At 46.6% G+C, this 16,932-nt stretch overlaps 1 protein-coding gene across 4 annotated transcripts in view; it reads right to left on the bottom strand.

The window, feature by feature from the left end:
- The window catches only part of RNF216 (ring finger protein 216), a 99,758-nt gene that overhangs the window by 56,917 nt on the left and 25,909 nt on the right, over positions 1-16,932 (bottom strand). For all 4 annotated transcript variants that reach the window (XR_003094149.1, XM_025204559.1, XM_025204558.1 and 1 more), the window contains 9 exons: positions 16,236-16,312; positions 13,402-13,504; positions 12,249-12,413; positions 11,001-11,115; positions 10,580-10,719; positions 8,490-8,540; positions 7,333-7,470; positions 5,105-5,253; positions 4,516-4,594 (listed from right to left, as the gene is read on the bottom strand). Coding sequence is in view for 3 of the 4 variants with exons in the window: in XM_025204559.1 (XP_025060344.1) it covers positions 4,516-4,594; positions 5,105-5,253; positions 7,333-7,470; positions 8,490-8,540; positions 10,580-10,719; positions 11,001-11,115; positions 12,249-12,413; positions 13,402-13,504; positions 16,236-16,312 (1,017 nt within the window). In the remaining variant the exon portion in view is untranslated. The remainder of the gene's footprint in view (positions 1-4,515; positions 4,595-5,104; positions 5,254-7,332; positions 7,471-8,489; positions 8,541-10,579; positions 10,720-11,000; positions 11,116-12,248; positions 12,414-13,401; positions 13,505-16,235; positions 16,313-16,932) is intronic.

Here is a 16,932-nt window from a genome sequence, read left to right as displayed (position 1 = left end):
TGCATCCCTGCCTCTTCTTGCAGCAGAAGAGCCGTTTGTTTCACCACTAGGAAGTGGGGCTGCCAAAGGGCTGTTGTAAAGTGTGCCAAGCCCAGTTCAAGGAGTAGACCTCATTAATTGCCTGTAAACCAGTTGGATCAGGCCATGCCCAGCCTTTTTAGTAAGAAAGGGCACCCCTGATGAAGTTGCTGCAGCTTACGCAGCATGGTTTGAGTCTATTAGCATAGGATGGTGGGGACATGGTGTTGGATCCTGCTGGAAATGGCCATTTTCAGACACAGCTTGCTAAGCGGCACTTTGTAGAAGCTTAGACGGGGTTTAAGTGCTGACGGAGAACGAAGGTTAAAAGCAGCTGGGTAGGACTGTTCATAGCAGCCACCTTGAACTCCATCCTGAGAAGTACATTTCAGCAGCAGCTGAAAAACAGACAGAAACACTTAGCCCTTCAAAATAAAAAGGTACCAGCCAAGCCCTGCTGCTTCCAGAGGCATGATGTTTCACAGCCGCTCCACCTGGCACAAGTACTGCCTAAGCACAGCCTCATCAACAGGGAACGCTAGCTGTTGACTGCAAGGGTCTGGCAGCTGTCTGGTCAGAGGCCGTTCAGGTCAGCAGGATGCAGCTGTACACAAGCATTTCCTTTGGCCACTATGGCCTCTAGGTAAAAGGTATCCCGCAATGCCGAAGTGAGAAGGCTCCAGCATCAGAAATGGGAGCTGAGAGCGAATCTGGGAAACACAACAGACTATAAAATGTAAGTGCAGGTCCTTGCCCACCTTTGAAATGACTGCTCGTGTTCAGAGCTCTCCGGCACCGGCCCTTCCCCCTCCTCGCACACCCAGAGGGACAGCGCTGCTTCATGCATGTACGATTACCATGGCAACAACATCTTTCACCTTCCCATTTCAGAGCTGGCTGAAAGCCCTGCAGTGCTTTGTGCTGAGACTGCAAAGAGGGGCAACCATATCTGCACATCACATGCAGGATCTGGGCTCCTGGCAAGCAAGCCACGTAACCGCAGCAGATTGTGCTGCCTGCACGCACAGCACTGCGGGCAAGCTACTCGGGGGGTGCAGGCTGGTGGGAGGGAGGGGAGAAGGTCTCCCTTCTTGGAGGGAAACTCCTTCCCTTTGGAAAAGCACACACACACACACACACACACACACTTCTACCACTCAGAGGCATGAAAAGCAAGTGGTTGAAGAATTTCATCAGGTAGCTTCAGTAGGGAAAGATGTTGGTAAGTCACAATCCATGGGAAAGCAACAGGCAGCACTGAAGCCGAGCAAACGCATACTATTGCTACCCAGGGGCATAAAAAGGCCACACATTAGTACAGCAGGATTGAGACAGAGTCACTCAGCAGCAGCGACTCAGTCCACTTGCATCTGGCTTGTCAGAGTGGTGCTGCGAACTCTCAGCCCACATCACAAGCAGGCTCTTCCTAAGCACAAGTGGCTCAGTCCAGAATTGAGTAAGATGTCTTGATGCTTAAGGTGGTTTACTTTCAGCCAGCAAGGAGTACACTGCCTATAACCCACCCTGAAATGGCAACCTGAGCTCAGCAGTGAATCCCTCGTGGTCATATGGTTGCTTGGGCTACGTTTTGTCCTTGGCAAATTAAGCTTCAATATATTTCCCCAGCAGACAGTGATGTTAAGATGCAAGGGCTGGCCAGCTAATGAACAGCCAAACTTCACATAACACAGCTGGAGTCACAATGGCAGTGACAGATGGTAGAGGCCCATTTACATGCTCGTCACATGCCCATTCAGTTACTGTAGATGACTGGCAATGCCTCCCTTGCACCGGCCACTCAGCCCACTGAAGATGATCAGCTACAGAAGGATGGGGCCACTGTAGCCCAGCAAGAAATCGAGATGCACCACTAGTCACCCAAGAGGACCTGGGTCTAAGCAGAGTTGCTGCAAGCCAAAAGCTAAATGATTTCAACTTCAAGGAGTGCAGAGTTCTCTGCCACTTCGTCCAGACTTGGCCTAGACACCATGCTGACGTGGAAGGGTTTGGGGAGAGTCAGACATCACTGTGGACCCTGGAACTGGGCACAGTGAGGGTAACAGGTGGAGGGTGAACACAATAGGTCCATCACTAGGACTCCCCTCTTCTGTCCCCTGTGAGTCCAACCAAGGAGAGACTTTGTCCAGACCAGTGGCAATAGTCCAGTGGTAGCAGAACTGCCATGGTGACAATCAAGACTGGCGACAGTCATGTCAAGATTGATGGGGGGTTGCAAACCCTTCTAATTGTTTCTGCACTACAGCGTTCAGCTAATGGAAGCTGAATTCTGTTCTGTGGTACTGATCTGTATGGTGCACTTCAAAGAATTCAAAGACCGTTCGACTTATACACAAGTCAATGGTGCCATCTAGCGGTACTCAACTTCCCTCAGCCACAAGTCCGGAGATCAGTAATGTAAGACAACGGACCGGGCTATATCCCCAAATGCTAACGGCATGCATCTAGAGATCCTGCACCCAAAAAGCAACGGCTGATTCTTCAATCAGGATGGTCCTCTGCTCAGTTGCTGGTGATAACGAGATATGTTCTTGGCAACATGAGTTATTTCGGGGGGAAAAAGGGGAGGGAAGCTGACCTCCAGTACACGGCAATTCTTTTTTTCCCCGTAATCAAGTGGCCACGTAATTTAGAATCAAGAACCCAGAGCTTCGGTTAAAGGCAACTACAAGCTCAATTCATTAGAGAGGGGCCGTCTAAAGTTAGGGTAAATCTCCACTAGTCATGCAGTTCTCCAAATACTGCACGAGAATCTGTGCTACTGTGGGTTTAGTTGCACGAGGCCTCTGGTGGTATTAGTCCTCAGTTACCAGCATTATCTTGGCCTGAACATACTGGTTCTAGTCAATTAATGACTTCCCCACCCCAACCAAGCCATGCAATCAAATATTTGTATTTAATACCCGAGTCCGCCAGAAAAAACCCCAATTTGTCCATAGAGCAGCTGCAGCAAAAGCAGCAGCAATTCAAACCTTCCCCACTCTACCCTGCCAATATACCTTGGCTTTAACTACATGGGGCTACCTACATAGCTGACAGTAAGTGTAGTTCAGTCCCCAAGCCCATTTAATGGTTATATCCTTTACTAAGAAAGGGAAAAATGGATAGTTTAGCAGATTTTCAGAGATTACCAAATTCACGCACTTTGAATGAACAGGATTCATATAAACCTTCCACATGTTTGGATTCAGGATGGTGACATGCAACAATGGGAAAAGCCACTTCCACCTGTGCGGGCCGGCTCCCGGTCCCGTCCTCGCCGGGCGCGAGCCGGGCCCGTCTGTGTGCACGCGGGCTGTGGCCGGCAGCCCAGACACGCGGGGCCGGAGAAAAGTCGCGGGGTGGAGTAGTACGCTCGAGCTAGAATCAGTCACGGAGGCGTAATGGTTGATTGAAAAGATTATTTACTTACACCGGAGATGGTCACGGTGCAGGCTGGACAGCTTTCCAGGTACAACTCCGCTTCAGTCCTCGTTGGAGGACTCTAAAACTCGGTTCCCAGGATCCTCGGAGTGGTTACTCGTTACTCCGTGGTTTCGATAACTGGGTTCTAGGGTAGGGATTCGTCTGGGCTGTGATCGGTGACGGGGAGAGGCTAGAGGCCGTCAGTAAGTGGCACCCCGGAGTTTGCTAGGCTCCGGGGGTTCGGCAATTGGAGCCTCTATCGACTTCTTAAGAAAGACGCGCTGGGTTCAAAAGGACCCACAGCGCTTAAAGATCCGTCTCCTTTTCTCTATGTCTTTCTCTCCAACTTGGGCGGAAACCACCCAAGCCTTTTGTACGGCTAGCAAGCCAATAGCTAGCCGCCACGTGTGCCTAAATTAAGACCGGCCAATAATGTGGCTCAAATCTTAATACAAATGGCGGGAACTCCTTTGCAGCGTGCATCACTATAATGCAAGAGAGATGCACAATGCAAAGAAAGCTACAAAACGGCGGGAAACACTGTTCTGCACGCGGGTTCTCTATAACAACAGAACACTCCATCGTGCAAAAGAGCTGCAATTCGGCGGGAACATAATTTAGCGGTGCCGAAGCGCACACAATCAAAAATCCACAACTTTGGGTTGTGACACCACCAAGTAATTTGGGTTCTTTAAATTGGGGAAGCAAAAATCAGAGTTACAACTGCCCATTTTATGTCAAGATGCCCAATTAGGAGATAATTTTAAACATGAACAAGCAAAATACTATGTTTAAGTACCTGAAAGCACGCTCCTTTGCTGCTATCTCCAAAGCCAATCACACAAAGGAGGACTTCACTCTGTTCATATGAATAGTGCCCCCAAAAAACAGTGACCTTTATTCTGGGGTTTTATTAGAATATCATTACCTACCTTGGTTTTCCAATAAAAAAATTACATACCTCCCCCAGAAGCATACCATCTGCATGCCTCCAGCTGTTAGGAAGGCCAAAAACCCTCCAGCTATTACCCCAACACTCCAGAGGAGATTAACTGGCTAGTATTGATCCTTTACCTTTCTGCAGCGAGGGTTGGGACAACTGAATCGCTTCACGTCATTGTCCAGCAGAGCAGGGAAGTTACAGAAAGGACACCTACCGCCCAAGAGAAGATAGCATTAACACACTGTACTTAGCAAGCCTTTACTGTGAAGCAGATGTAGCAGGACAACTCCACGTGTCTATTCACAGGGTTGTGATTCAAGGCCAGCCTATAAAAGGATTCACTGATCCTAATACTGTGTTTTTCTGACTTGCCACCATGCAAGTGCTCTGAAAGCCACAAGCTTAGCGCAGCTTTAGACAGTTTCATACAAAGGATTAGCGCACGGCTGACAAGCCAGCAGGGATGCAACTCTCTCCTGCATTTTAATCTGTTTCTGACCAAAGAATCCTCACCTCTGGTAATAAAAGATGTTCAGAAATAAAAATCAGGCCCCCTCCAGTTAAAATGCAGGCCTTTGAAAACCAGCCACCTTGCCTGTGGTAAGCTCACTAAGTTTTCAGGCCACTGAACCGAGCCTACTGCAAGGGTACGTGGAGACTGACCATTTTTTTTGCCCACATCAGTTCTGACCCATTTGTTATGTGGTCTGGGATGCTTACCTGACAAGCTCATCCGCACAGGCAGCAGCAACCTCCTCCTCTGCTTTCCGCTCATAGTATTTACAGAGGATGTTCTCTGGAAGCACCTTCTCTAGCTCGCTGGTTGGGAATGAACATGTGCAGCTCCCTTCCATGCAGCTAAGTTCTGACTGCGTCAGGGACAAAGGGAGAGAAGAGAAGGCTATCAAAGTTCAGAGTATGGCTTTGATTCAACTCAGCTGAGTCAAAAGAAGAGAAAATCTTGCTATGACATCATTTCTGGATGGAACTATGGCAGACATCTGCTTAGAGGCAGTGGATGGGGAGGAAAGATCGCTTAAAACAGAGAACATCTGCCAACGTGGCAAAGTCAGGAGAGGAACAAGCAACATGCAAAATCTTCAGCATAGGTATCCAGAACTGTCACAAGTCCGTTGCATAGTGGCAACCCTCAACCACCCAAAAGCAGATAGGATAATTCTGTCATTAACAGTCTTCTGCAAAAACAGAAGTGCTACGAAATAAAAGGGTCTCTTTGGGCAAACAGATTCTGAAATTGGTCTTTCTGCTGTCGCAACCAACTGAAATGTCTAACCAAACCTCATGCTTATCAGGCTGGCATGGTGAAGGCATGTGACAGAGTGATAAGGCCAATATCCTGCCTACCTGTCTCCAGCTTCCCAGCTTAGATAACCAGGTATCCATTTACAATTAATCAAATGAGGGTGGACTGTGGCGCAAGCCCAGAGCAGGGTTTGAACTCAAGGTCCCCAGAGCTGAGACGAGACATTTTGCTACTGCACCTCTACAACCAACTCACACCCTTTAAAAAGGTGGCCTTCTTTTCAAAATGAAAGATGTTCAGCCATACAGCAAAGCTGCTTAGTATACCACTCCAAACCACATTACTCAAGCTTCATCAACAGACTCTTGTATACACAAATATCCGTGCACTTGGACATGTAAAACCTAATGTTCTGCTTCCCAACCCAGAGATTTTACCAGGGCCTCTCTCAACACAGGCTTCAAAATTCAAGGCTTCATCTCCAGTCAAAACCCACCCATTGTGGAAGCCACATCGCAAAGTTAAGTACAGATATGGCGTGATGGTCTTTCACTTACCACACCAACTGCTGTAGTAAAAGAATAAGCAAAAGTAAGCCTTTTAGAAAGGCGGTGAAGTCTCCTGGTGTGCCTAGTTAAATCCAGGACAGATTGGCCATTACCCCCACATCTCTCTAGCATCTTTTGGCATCAGCTTAATTCAGACCCTTGTTAATGTATAAGTGACATCTCCTGGGGAGGGCCCTAGATTTATGTCAGCTACTCCTGAAGCAGGGAAGCCTTTACCATTATTAGATTTTTTTCTAAATGAGAACCTGCAGTCTAAAAAAATCTAGACAGGATGTCTGGAGGGGAAAATAAAAATCCATCAACACTCCACTTTTAGGTTGCAAGAGACTGGCCAAGTCCGAGATAAGAGCTGGGTCCCTGGGGACAGCAAGGCAGATATTGCTGGGCCTCTGGAGTATTCTCTATGCTTTCTCTGAACAGGATAAGATTTCTCTGAAAGTGGAAAGTTTGCTAGCAAATGTGCTTCAACTGCCCACTCACCCCAATCCTTTCCTCTTGGCCAAAATTCCAAGCCTGTTAGTGACGCATTGAGGGACTGGCAAAAATAGACCTACTAGAGTGCACTGAACTTATGGGTTTTTGCCTTACATTTAAGAGCTGAATTTGGGAAAGAATAAGAGCAACCGGATCAGAGGGACCAAGGGTAAAAAAACCCAAAAAATCCCCCCCCAAAAGGGAACTTAAATGGTACAAAGTTGGGCTTCTGCATTGGATGCACTGTTGGAACTCTGCTCAGCTGAAGGGGCACATAACCTGGAAAGCCTAAATGCAAACCCCTCTGCATTGTTTTCCCATTTGTTTAAAAAAAAAAACCTGTTAAGTTAATGACATATTTTTCCCTTCTACCTGACAGACAGTAAAACAGGCACTGTTAAAGGGGAAATCCAGAGACAGCAATAGGATGGCACTGTACACCAGCTGGCTATTTGCAAGGTGACCAGACTAATTCGAAGGTGCTTTTACTTATAAAAGTTTACATATTCCATGCCTGTGAACACCTGGCAGCAGATGCAGCTTGCACACTGCTACTTTTCCAAACTCACGCACTGTGTGCAGTTACATGCCCCTGCATGCTCTGCCTTCATCCTTTTGTTCTCTCGTTAGGACACTCTTACCTTGCCAGAGCCAAAGACGGCCTCCTGAGCGTATTTGATTAGGCACTCCTTACAGAACAAGTGACCGTCTGCGCACTGCGTCAGCTCTTCAAATGCAAACTCCCCGTAGCAGCAGCGGCACTCTATCATCTGACCGTCCTGCAGACCACACACACAAACAGATGATTTCCTTTGATATCCCACCATGGAGCAGCAGCATGATAAGAGCATTTGCATTGGGAATATAAGCGAGACAGCCATAAAAGTGGGCATGTGTAACTGCCTGAGGATTTCTACCGTGCTATAGTTGCTTGGTTTTTCATCTTTATTAGCTGCCTTGCTTGGAGTATGAAACTTTTGTAGCAAGTTAAAACTGAGGTTCTAACCACATTTGAACTGACAGTTTGTCTTCTAAATCAAATACCAAACCCAAAAAACTCTCTGGTGCTTCCATCATTCTTATCAGGCAGAGCAATGATTTGAACTAGAGGAATAAAAAGGGTGGTAAGCCCAAAAGGGATGGAGGGAAAGCATCTTTCACATTTGGATACTGGATATGAGCTTGGTGGTTTTTAACCACCATTAAGGACATCTGTCCATATAACCACTCAGCAGTATGACCCTGTGGTACCACAGTTAGAGGCAGGAAAGCCTGCACTGTGCTGATGTGGATAGGACTAAGCCTGTTCTTTTCTTTGTAGGGGCCAAATATCCTCACCAAGGTTTAACAGGAGATTGGTATGGAGGGTGATCCATGCCACTTGAACAGACCCTTGACTTTTCTCCCAATTCATATAGAGAGGAAGGGTTGGCTCAGGTTTTAACAAGCCCTTTCTGCAAATAGCAAAGCTGTTTTAAAATTGCCGCGATGCAGATACCAACAGCAACCTTCATTTTTGGGGGGGTTTTTTTTTTTTACTGCTCTGACCAATCATCTGAGCAGCAACTGACTGAGTTACTACAGATCATTATATGCATCAGCAACCAACTGAGTTACTACAGATCATTATATGCATCCATGCTGCTTTGCTGGACTCAGCTGTTGTCATCCTTCTCTAAAAGGCAGCCCATACACACTACGGGGACTGTGCTAGGTCAGCAAAAGCAGCCCCACAGCAACCAAACCGCCAGGCAAGTCTGGCTAGCAATATGGGAAAGCAGGCAATTGGGTTACTGACCTTCTGATACTGCTCCTCATTCATCTGCAGAGCAAGGAGGAAGTCTGCATGCTGCAAGAGACAAAGGGACATTTGCATTTAGAGGAGTGATAATAAACCCCCATTCCAGGCACCAAACGCTGCTAATGTTACCTTAGAATTTACCAGCTGAAGGTTTGATGCCCACAATGGGCTGTTCATGAACTGCTCAACCTGCTCTTTCAGACATATGCCCATCAAGGCATTTAAAACCCGCTGCTCTTCCAACCCACCCCCTCTTATAAGTGTGTAAGAATGACAACCCGAAGTCCATGTGACAGAAGCTCACAAAAAGACATTTTTGCCAACACTATGACTGCAGCAGACACCAAAGTCAAAAGCCTCTCAAGGAGCATCAGCTTTATTTCTAGGCTGCCACCAGCCACTTGCATAAAAGGTAAAGGGTAGTCGCTTTTAAAAAGCCATGCTCTAACAAACCAGTCCTATATTATAAATCTGGTCCTTCCTTATGGGTATAGGAACATCACAGAATCATAGAAAACTAGGGTAGGAAGAGACCTCAGGTCATCTCGTCTAGCCCTCTGCCCAAAGAAGGACCAACCCCAACTAGATCATCCCAGCCAGGGCTTTGTCCACCCAGGCCTTAAAAACCTCCAAGGATGGAGATTCCACAACCTCCCTAGGGAGCCTGTTCCAGTACTTTATTACCCTCCTAGCAAGAAAGTTTTTCCTAATATCCAACCTAAATATCCCCCTGCTACAACTTGAGCCCATTGCTCCTTCTTCTGTCATCTGCCACCACTGAGAACAGTCCAGCTCCATCCTCTTTGCAACCCCCTTGCAGGGAGTTGAAGGTTGTTATTAAATCCCTCCTCGGTCTTCTCTTCTCCAGACTAAATAAGCACAGTTCCCTCAGCCTCTCCTCAGAAGTCATATGCCCCAGCCCCAAAACTATTTTTCCCTTCACTGAACTCTCTCCAGTGTATACACATTCTTTCTGAAGTTGTGGGGAGCCTAAAACTAGACTCATCAATTGTGGGAAGTGGTCTGCTGGCAATGCTTCTGCTAATGCAGCCCAGTATGCCATTAGCCTTCATCACAACAAGGGCATGCAGTTGGCTAGGGAGGCTACAGGTCAGGATGAATGGCAGGGCTCTGTTTTCCACCTGGTCAGACTGGCAAGGACTGCTTTGGGGTGTTAGTAATCTACTTCTCAGGTGAAAATGTGTTCAGATGATACGAATACACTCAGTGCCACTGCAGGGGCCCAAGGCATTGGTGGCACCTTCCTCACTCCTGCATGCATGTTGGTTATTGGAGCTTTGTGGCCAGGGTGAGAGGGAGAGACCACAGCAGATATTCTTGTGGTCAACTGGGTACCGCATGGATGCCCACAACTGCAGAGGTCTGGATTCAGTGGACTTAGGAGGTCCCTTCCAATGTTCCTATGCCTTGGAAGAGCTGGGTTTCCAATTATGGTTTTAGTCCCAGAGTGGGCAGACGAGAAGAAGGATGTCTCTGTAAAGACAGCAAGCCTAGCCTTCGGAAGGTGAAGTGAGTGGACAGGAACATCTGATGGACTTACTAATGAGCATATTTATCCAATTAGAAAGCTGTAATCAAACTCCAAAGGCAGCCTTAGTCTAACAGGAGGGAGGAAGCTGCTATGTTGTTTTGAAAGAAGATTGAAGCTTATTGGAAGAGAGAATCCTAAGGGCTCCTCAAAGGAGCAAAATCCCTCCACAAGTCTCTAGCAGGATAAAAGAAATGCAAAATAATGCTTTAAACTAAAAATAATAAATCAATCCAATATGGGTCGCAGCTGTAAAAAAGATTTGCAAATGCAGAAATAACAGTTGTAGGTCTATGTATTAGGTGGATCTGAGTAAATTCTTTGCTTGGCTATTCCCAAGGCAACAGACGAAAACTCATTTTTAGGTTGTGAATGAAAATTGTGAGGGGAAAGGCAAGAGAAATAACAGTTATTTGAGATGGTGTTTGAGTGTTTGAATTTCTGCAGCAAAGAGGAAGGACTTGTTTCCACGCTCTAAGGCTGAAACATCTCCAAAAACTGAACCCACTGGGACCCAAGCAGTTCATGTCATTCTCACCTCTGCCATCTCTTTAACTTTCTGCTCATAGAACTGCTGCTCTAACAACACTGGCGGGAGAAGCGAGCGCTTGTCATAGGATCGCCAGTGCCGCCTCTTGTTCTCCAAGAAGAACATCCGCTTCTCAATCTTCACGTCACCTAAAGCAAAATTGGAGTGGAATGAAAGAGGGATGGGGCAGGACAGTGAGAACAAGGCTGCTGGCCTGTTCCCAGCCCTCTGTGCGACTGTGCAGACCATCATTCACTATGCAACTTCGGCAGATGAGACACAGTACTGTTCCAAATAGACACAGTTATTTGTGAAGGATACCTCCAAGTGGCAGAAAAGCAGTGTCAGGGCCAGAGCACATCTGAACAGTGGCACTTTCTTTTCTGCTCAGTGTTTAGACCTGTATCATTTACCCTATCTACCCACTTACCTTGCTCAAATTTGAAATCTATATAAGAATATTGGTTCATTTCTTTCCTCCTTTTTCTCTTCGCACTGGTTTCAGGAGACAGTTCCTGCCATTTTTTGATGGCATCTGAAAAGGCCTAAAAAAGAAGAAAGGATGTGAATGCATCACTGTAAGTCTTTGCTGCTCTCAGGTAGAGGTTAACATTAACATGCACTATATATGCACAGGACAGTCAATGCTGACTTGCATTAGCATTGATTCAAAGAGGGAAGCAACACACAACTCTGCCTTTTTGTCTTTTAGGTACCTTGATCTCTTAGAAACCTAAAGTCTGTATGGTCCTTCCATATAACAACTGCTTTTATTGCTCAGGCAATGGCAGTGTTCGGAAAGAAGAGTGAATTCAGGCTGCAATAGAGTCTGAAAAATGTGCTTCCTTGTTTATTTGGCAAAGGTTTAGGACCATTACCATTCAAACTCAGGGAGTCCTTCTGCTTTCCCTGAATCCGAATGGGAGAAGGACATGTCCCGTGAGCACTGAGTGATGCAAGGGGTGACAATGGTTTTACCACAGTCCTGTGGTACTGAAGAAGGAAACAGAGGAAAGACACTGGCAGTTTCAGGAGGAGGGGAAAAAAATGATGGCCATTTACTATGAACCAAGGCTGGGATAGCAGACATTTATCATCACTGAAAAGGCAGGTGTGCTGGCCACCCTGCTGCAGGAATAGTCTTTGCACAGGAATCTACAATCTACTTTGCCAGTGGAGTTTGCAAGAACCCATCCGTTTTCTCATCTAATCCTTCATCCACTTTTAGCTACATGTGACATGAGTGAAGATTTACCCCACATGTCAGGTGCAAGTTACATAAGCAAATGCCATCGGCTACTTGTTGCATCAAATTTAAAGGGATACCATTAGTGTTTCTGCTACCACATCTGTCCTAAAATCTGGTAAACCTAGGCTATGCTGGCAGCTCCCCCTGATTTGGCAGTGAGGTTAAATTAAAATATTCCTCAGGATACTCCATGACACAAGCAGCAGATTAGTAAATCTTATGACTCTACATGGTAGAAGAAACAAGATAACTTTCTGTAGCATCCGGTTTTGTTGATGCACTGAAATACCTATGTCTGGTTATGACTGACTGGATATCAAAGGAAAAGGAGGGTTTTTAATGGTGCAGCAAGACAAAAAGACACCAAGGATCACCCTTTCGGCACTATGGGAAGGCAGCCCTGAGGGAGACAGAGGCAAGCTGGAGAACCTTGCGTGTGATTGCATAGTGTCCCTTGAGTTCGTGCAGAGCCCACTTGATGTCCTGGCTGCTCAGCATTTTGAAGTCAGCCATAAGGAGGTCGGCTGCCTGGATAAAGCATCGCTGGTCAAGAGGGGCAAGCTTAGAAAAGTCGAAGTAGTCCACTTTAGGCACCTGAATTGAAAAAAAAACAAGAGGGGGAGTTAGTGCCAGCACCCTTTAAAGTGGAAACAAAACAAATCTCTCAACAGCAAAGGAGTGTTCACAAGACCACTCAAAAATAAGCAGAATGTTTCAAGTGTGTACAGGTTATGTCTAGATAGCAGTGACTGCAGCCCACAGAGATATGCACAAGCTCGCTTTAAATTAAATTAGCCAGCTCATACACTGCAAAGAGTTTAAGTGCAGTTGCACAGAGCTCAGCATGGGCTGCAAGACCTATTTGAGAAGCAGGGCAGATAACTCCTTGCTACTGTGGCTTAAATGCACACTATATTACTAGCGTTAAAACTAGCCAGCCTAGGTGCTAGTCTCAGGTATGCCTACATGAGCCACAGTCACTACAGTGTAGACACACCCTGAGCAGAAGTGGGGGATAAAATTCAGTTTTACATGGAAGAGTGGAATCAACCAAGGACTGAGAAGCACACTTGAGAATGGGGCAAGAGAACCAACACCCACACCCCCCAGCTCACGTCCAGCCACTTGAGAGGTTCATAAAAAGGACACAGCCAGCAGGGAGACAAGGGAACATCCATCAATCATTTTTGCTTAGAGAGGCAGGCAGTCAACCAGGTGGCCGAACAGCAATGCTCCAATCCACAAGACACTCTGTCAGGATTACATGGCCCCCTCCATCACTAACTCCAGACTGAATGAGCTGGGGCACTTCCCAGTTCGACTGGACTGAAAGAGATGGTGTGATGCAGGCTCACACGAGGTGCAGCTAAATGGAAAAGCTTCAAGGGAACAGGGAGCCCAACTCCGCCATTTCAAGATTAAAGCTTGCAAGTGCTCCCGAGTGTCAGAGATCAGGGCCCTGTTGCACCCAATGTTGTATCAATATGTGCTGAAAGAAAAGCATATACCCAGAACAGTGTTCAGACTGAATGCATTTGCTGGGACATATATTACATTAGATATGAAGAGATTCTTTGCTTGCCTTTGTCTCATCTTGGCTGGCAAGCAGGCTGCTATTGGGATTTAAAACCACTCTGCCTTCCTTCTTTGGATAATCTGGATTTTCCAGAAGAAAATTACAAAGCCTGAAAAGAAAAATGTAGTAAAAACTTGAAGTTTTGTGACCCCAGGTCCACACTTTTGGCTTTAAATTCTAGCATTATAACATTAAAAGATGCTATGGACATGTTACAGCTAGCCTCAAACTAAAAAAGGTATTTTAGCAGTAAATTAAAAGGTGATACTTATTCTTATTATAGTCATATTAGGCAAGTCACAGGGATCTCTGCTCTTTCCATATCAGATCGGAGATATCCAGGATTTACTTCACTATATTTAAGCTAAGTTGGGGGGAAAAGAAGTCAAGGTTTAGTATTTATTTCTGCTGCACTTTGTACAGGAAACTAACCACCGTTACATATGCAGCTTTAACTCCCACAACGCTGATCGCATGTGCTACAAATAGTCTAACAATCCTGGGGGAAAAAAAATCTTGACTTCCAAATTTCAAGAGAACACACTGCTATACAACCCATGCACAACTGCCCTGCCAGAGGCCCGAGAGCCAAGGCAGACACACCAGCCAGCATAAATCAAAAAAAGTTGCACCAAGGCAGCTTCTCCCAATTCAGTACTGTCACCCCTAAAAGGATCTGGGGTAAAGCTACACCCGTATAGAAGTTCCACCGGGTTAGGTGTCATACCTAGGGTTACCATATTTCCAGTTTCAAAAAAATAGGACAGCTGTCAGTGGAGGAGATAGTATGATTGTGGGGGACGTGACATGCTCATGCCTTACCCCTGCCCCTCACTCCCAAGCCACAGCCCACCCAGCCCTACTGCTGCCCCTTACTCCTGACCCACAGTACCCCACCCCCCAGACCTTGCTGGTGCCCCTCACTCCTGACCAGTAGCCTCCTATCCCTGCTAATACTCACTTCTGACCTGCATCCCCCTGGCACTGCCTGTGCTCCATGCTCCCAACCCACTGTCCCCTGACCCCGTGGTGCCCCTTACTCTCAAGCCAACACCCCTCCCACAGCCTTGCTGATGCCCCTCCCTCCTGCCCCCCCGACCTGCAGTGTCTCCCAGCTACCCAGCCCCTGTAAGCACAGGCACTGGCCCACGCAGCTCCCTGTTGTCCCCAAAGGGCCCCCCAACCCCCTTCCCCTACTGGAGGGGCAGGTGCCTCCCACACCTTGCTGCAGCCCCAGCACCAGCCCCCACTCATGCCCATCCCCTCCACACACCCTGCCACACATACACACCCCCCAGACATTCCCCAAGCCCTGGCCCTCCAACCCCTCCCCATCAAAGACTTACCTGCATCCAGCTATGGGGCTGCTCCCACCACCCTGCCTGGCTGCATGCCAGCCACATGCACGCATGCGTGCAGACACACGAGATGCCCCCTGCTCCCCCCAGCCCCAAGCAGCTCCTTGCTAGGACGAGGTGGGAAGTGCCGGGAAAAAACATCAATGCTGAGCAGAGCAAAATTCCGGACATTCATTAATATTTTTTTAAATATGCCCAGATGGAGATGGGAGGACCCAAAAAGAGGACATGTCTGGGAAAACCCAGACGTATGGTAACCCTAGACATACCCAGTTTATCCCAGGGTAGTCCCATGCTCAAGGCAAACATGCTGTTCCTTGCTCCCCTGTGGCTGAGAGGCAAAGCAAGGGAAAAGCTGCCTATCGCATGCATTTACTCTAGGATAGCTGGAGGTCTGTTCACTCTGAATCCCTGAGTAATTTACATTGAGGGACAAAACCAAAGTTTTTGGTTTTACATAGTGATGTAAGCATGGTGTCTAATCCAGGCCCAGGCTTCAAACTTTAATTAAATCCTCCGCCTCTGTCTCCTGCATGCTCGTTATGCCACTTTTCCAAATGAGATTAGCAAAGAAAGTTTGAGCCTACCCGCAAATCTTCTAAAAGGAGCAGTGGGAGGAAAGCCAGTAAAGCATATGAACAGTCTATAAATAAAACGCGATAAAGATGGAAAAGAATGATTTAAGGGGAGGACAGATTAACAGGAGTGATAGGATGAATTTAATAGAAAATTAGCTTTGGGAGTTAGGGAAAAGCTTCTCTTAAGCAAGATATTAGGTTCTGGAGTGGCTCACAAGGGAGATGGAGGCCTCTGTGCTGGAGACATTGAAAAATAAGGTAAACAGCATTACAGAAAACCATCTTGTAGGGAACAAGCCTGTCCAACTCTATAGGACCTCCTGCAACATTTCAAAAGTGAAAAAGCTATACAGAAAGATCTCCCCCCCTCAATTTGATTTGCCAAAATCCCAGAGTGGGAGAGGGAGGTATTATTTTGAGCCCTACTTGTACCAAAGGAGTTATTTCCTAATGCAGTGAAAGGATTTTAGATGATGCAGAATAATCCAACAATCCTTGAGCAATGCTTCACGAAACAAAATTGTCAGCTCGCTGCTTCACTTACCAATGTTTTCCCAAGTCTGTTAATTATGGAAAAACTGACACAGCCAATCCTCCCAGCAGCCCCAAAGGAACAGCTGGGAACAGAGCACTTCCCAAGCTCTCCAGATAGAAGCGGAGGAGCTACAATGTAATGGTCTGATCAGGGACAAAGGCAGATGTCAAGACACTGCTTTTAAAAAAGGATTTGTTAGGAAGAAGGAAGACATCAAAGGAAAGCAGGCTGCCCCTCCTGGCACACTGTGAAGCAGCACTGTTTGGAGGAAGGACTACAAAAATGTGATGTAGCCATTTTGCTTGTTACCTCTTAAGTTACCGGGTCCATTAGCCAGTTCTCTGCTGCCGCAATAAGCTCTGTACTTACACATTTAAGTCGCAGCAGTTCTTGATGAGAATTAATTCCTCAATATACTCCCTCTTCGCATCTGGGAATCTTGCTTCCTGCAGCAAGAAAAGCTAAAGGTTATGGAGGTAATTAGAGCAGTTATATAGCAGAACCTAGCAGCAACACCATCTGCAGGAACAGGAACATATTACTAGCATCTCCCTCCTACCAGGATGCTTTCTAGAAGATTTGCACTCAACCTGTTTGGAGAGTGGAAACTTTTGTATTTAGATTCCCCTCACATACCTGCTCTCCTCACCTTTACCTGAAGGGCTGAAGTAAGGATGCAAGGTAGGCCTTGGTTTGGCAGGCAGAAGGCATGATCAGGGATCATGAAGCTATTGTTCCATTTAAAACAGGAAAATTAAAACTCTTTTCCTTTCTTGCTAAAAGTCTTCATTTTGGTATCAAAGAAAAAGACACCTGTCCAAAGCATCACCCAGGCACCTCAATGAGAAAACTGCACCAGACTGAGAAGGAACATGGCTTAAAGCTTCTGTAAAAGATTTCCCAGCATTCTTCATATAAGCTCATCTTTCCCTTAAGAAATATTTAATAAGACCATGCTGCACGATATTCTGCCTTGTGCATAAATTGCTGGGGGTTTTGGGAGGATAGCGGGTTGGTTTTTTGGGGGTTTTTTTTTGGGGGGGGGGGGGGGGGGGGGGGGACAAAA

The sequence above is a fragment of the Alligator sinensis genome, unplaced genomic scaffold, assembly GCF_000455745.1.
Source record: "Alligator sinensis unplaced genomic scaffold, ASM45574v1 scaffold402_1, whole genome shotgun sequence".
NCBI classification, from domain to species: Eukaryota; Metazoa; Chordata; order Crocodylia; family Alligatoridae; genus Alligator; species Alligator sinensis.
This window is presented reverse-complemented; position numbering and strand designations above follow the sequence as displayed.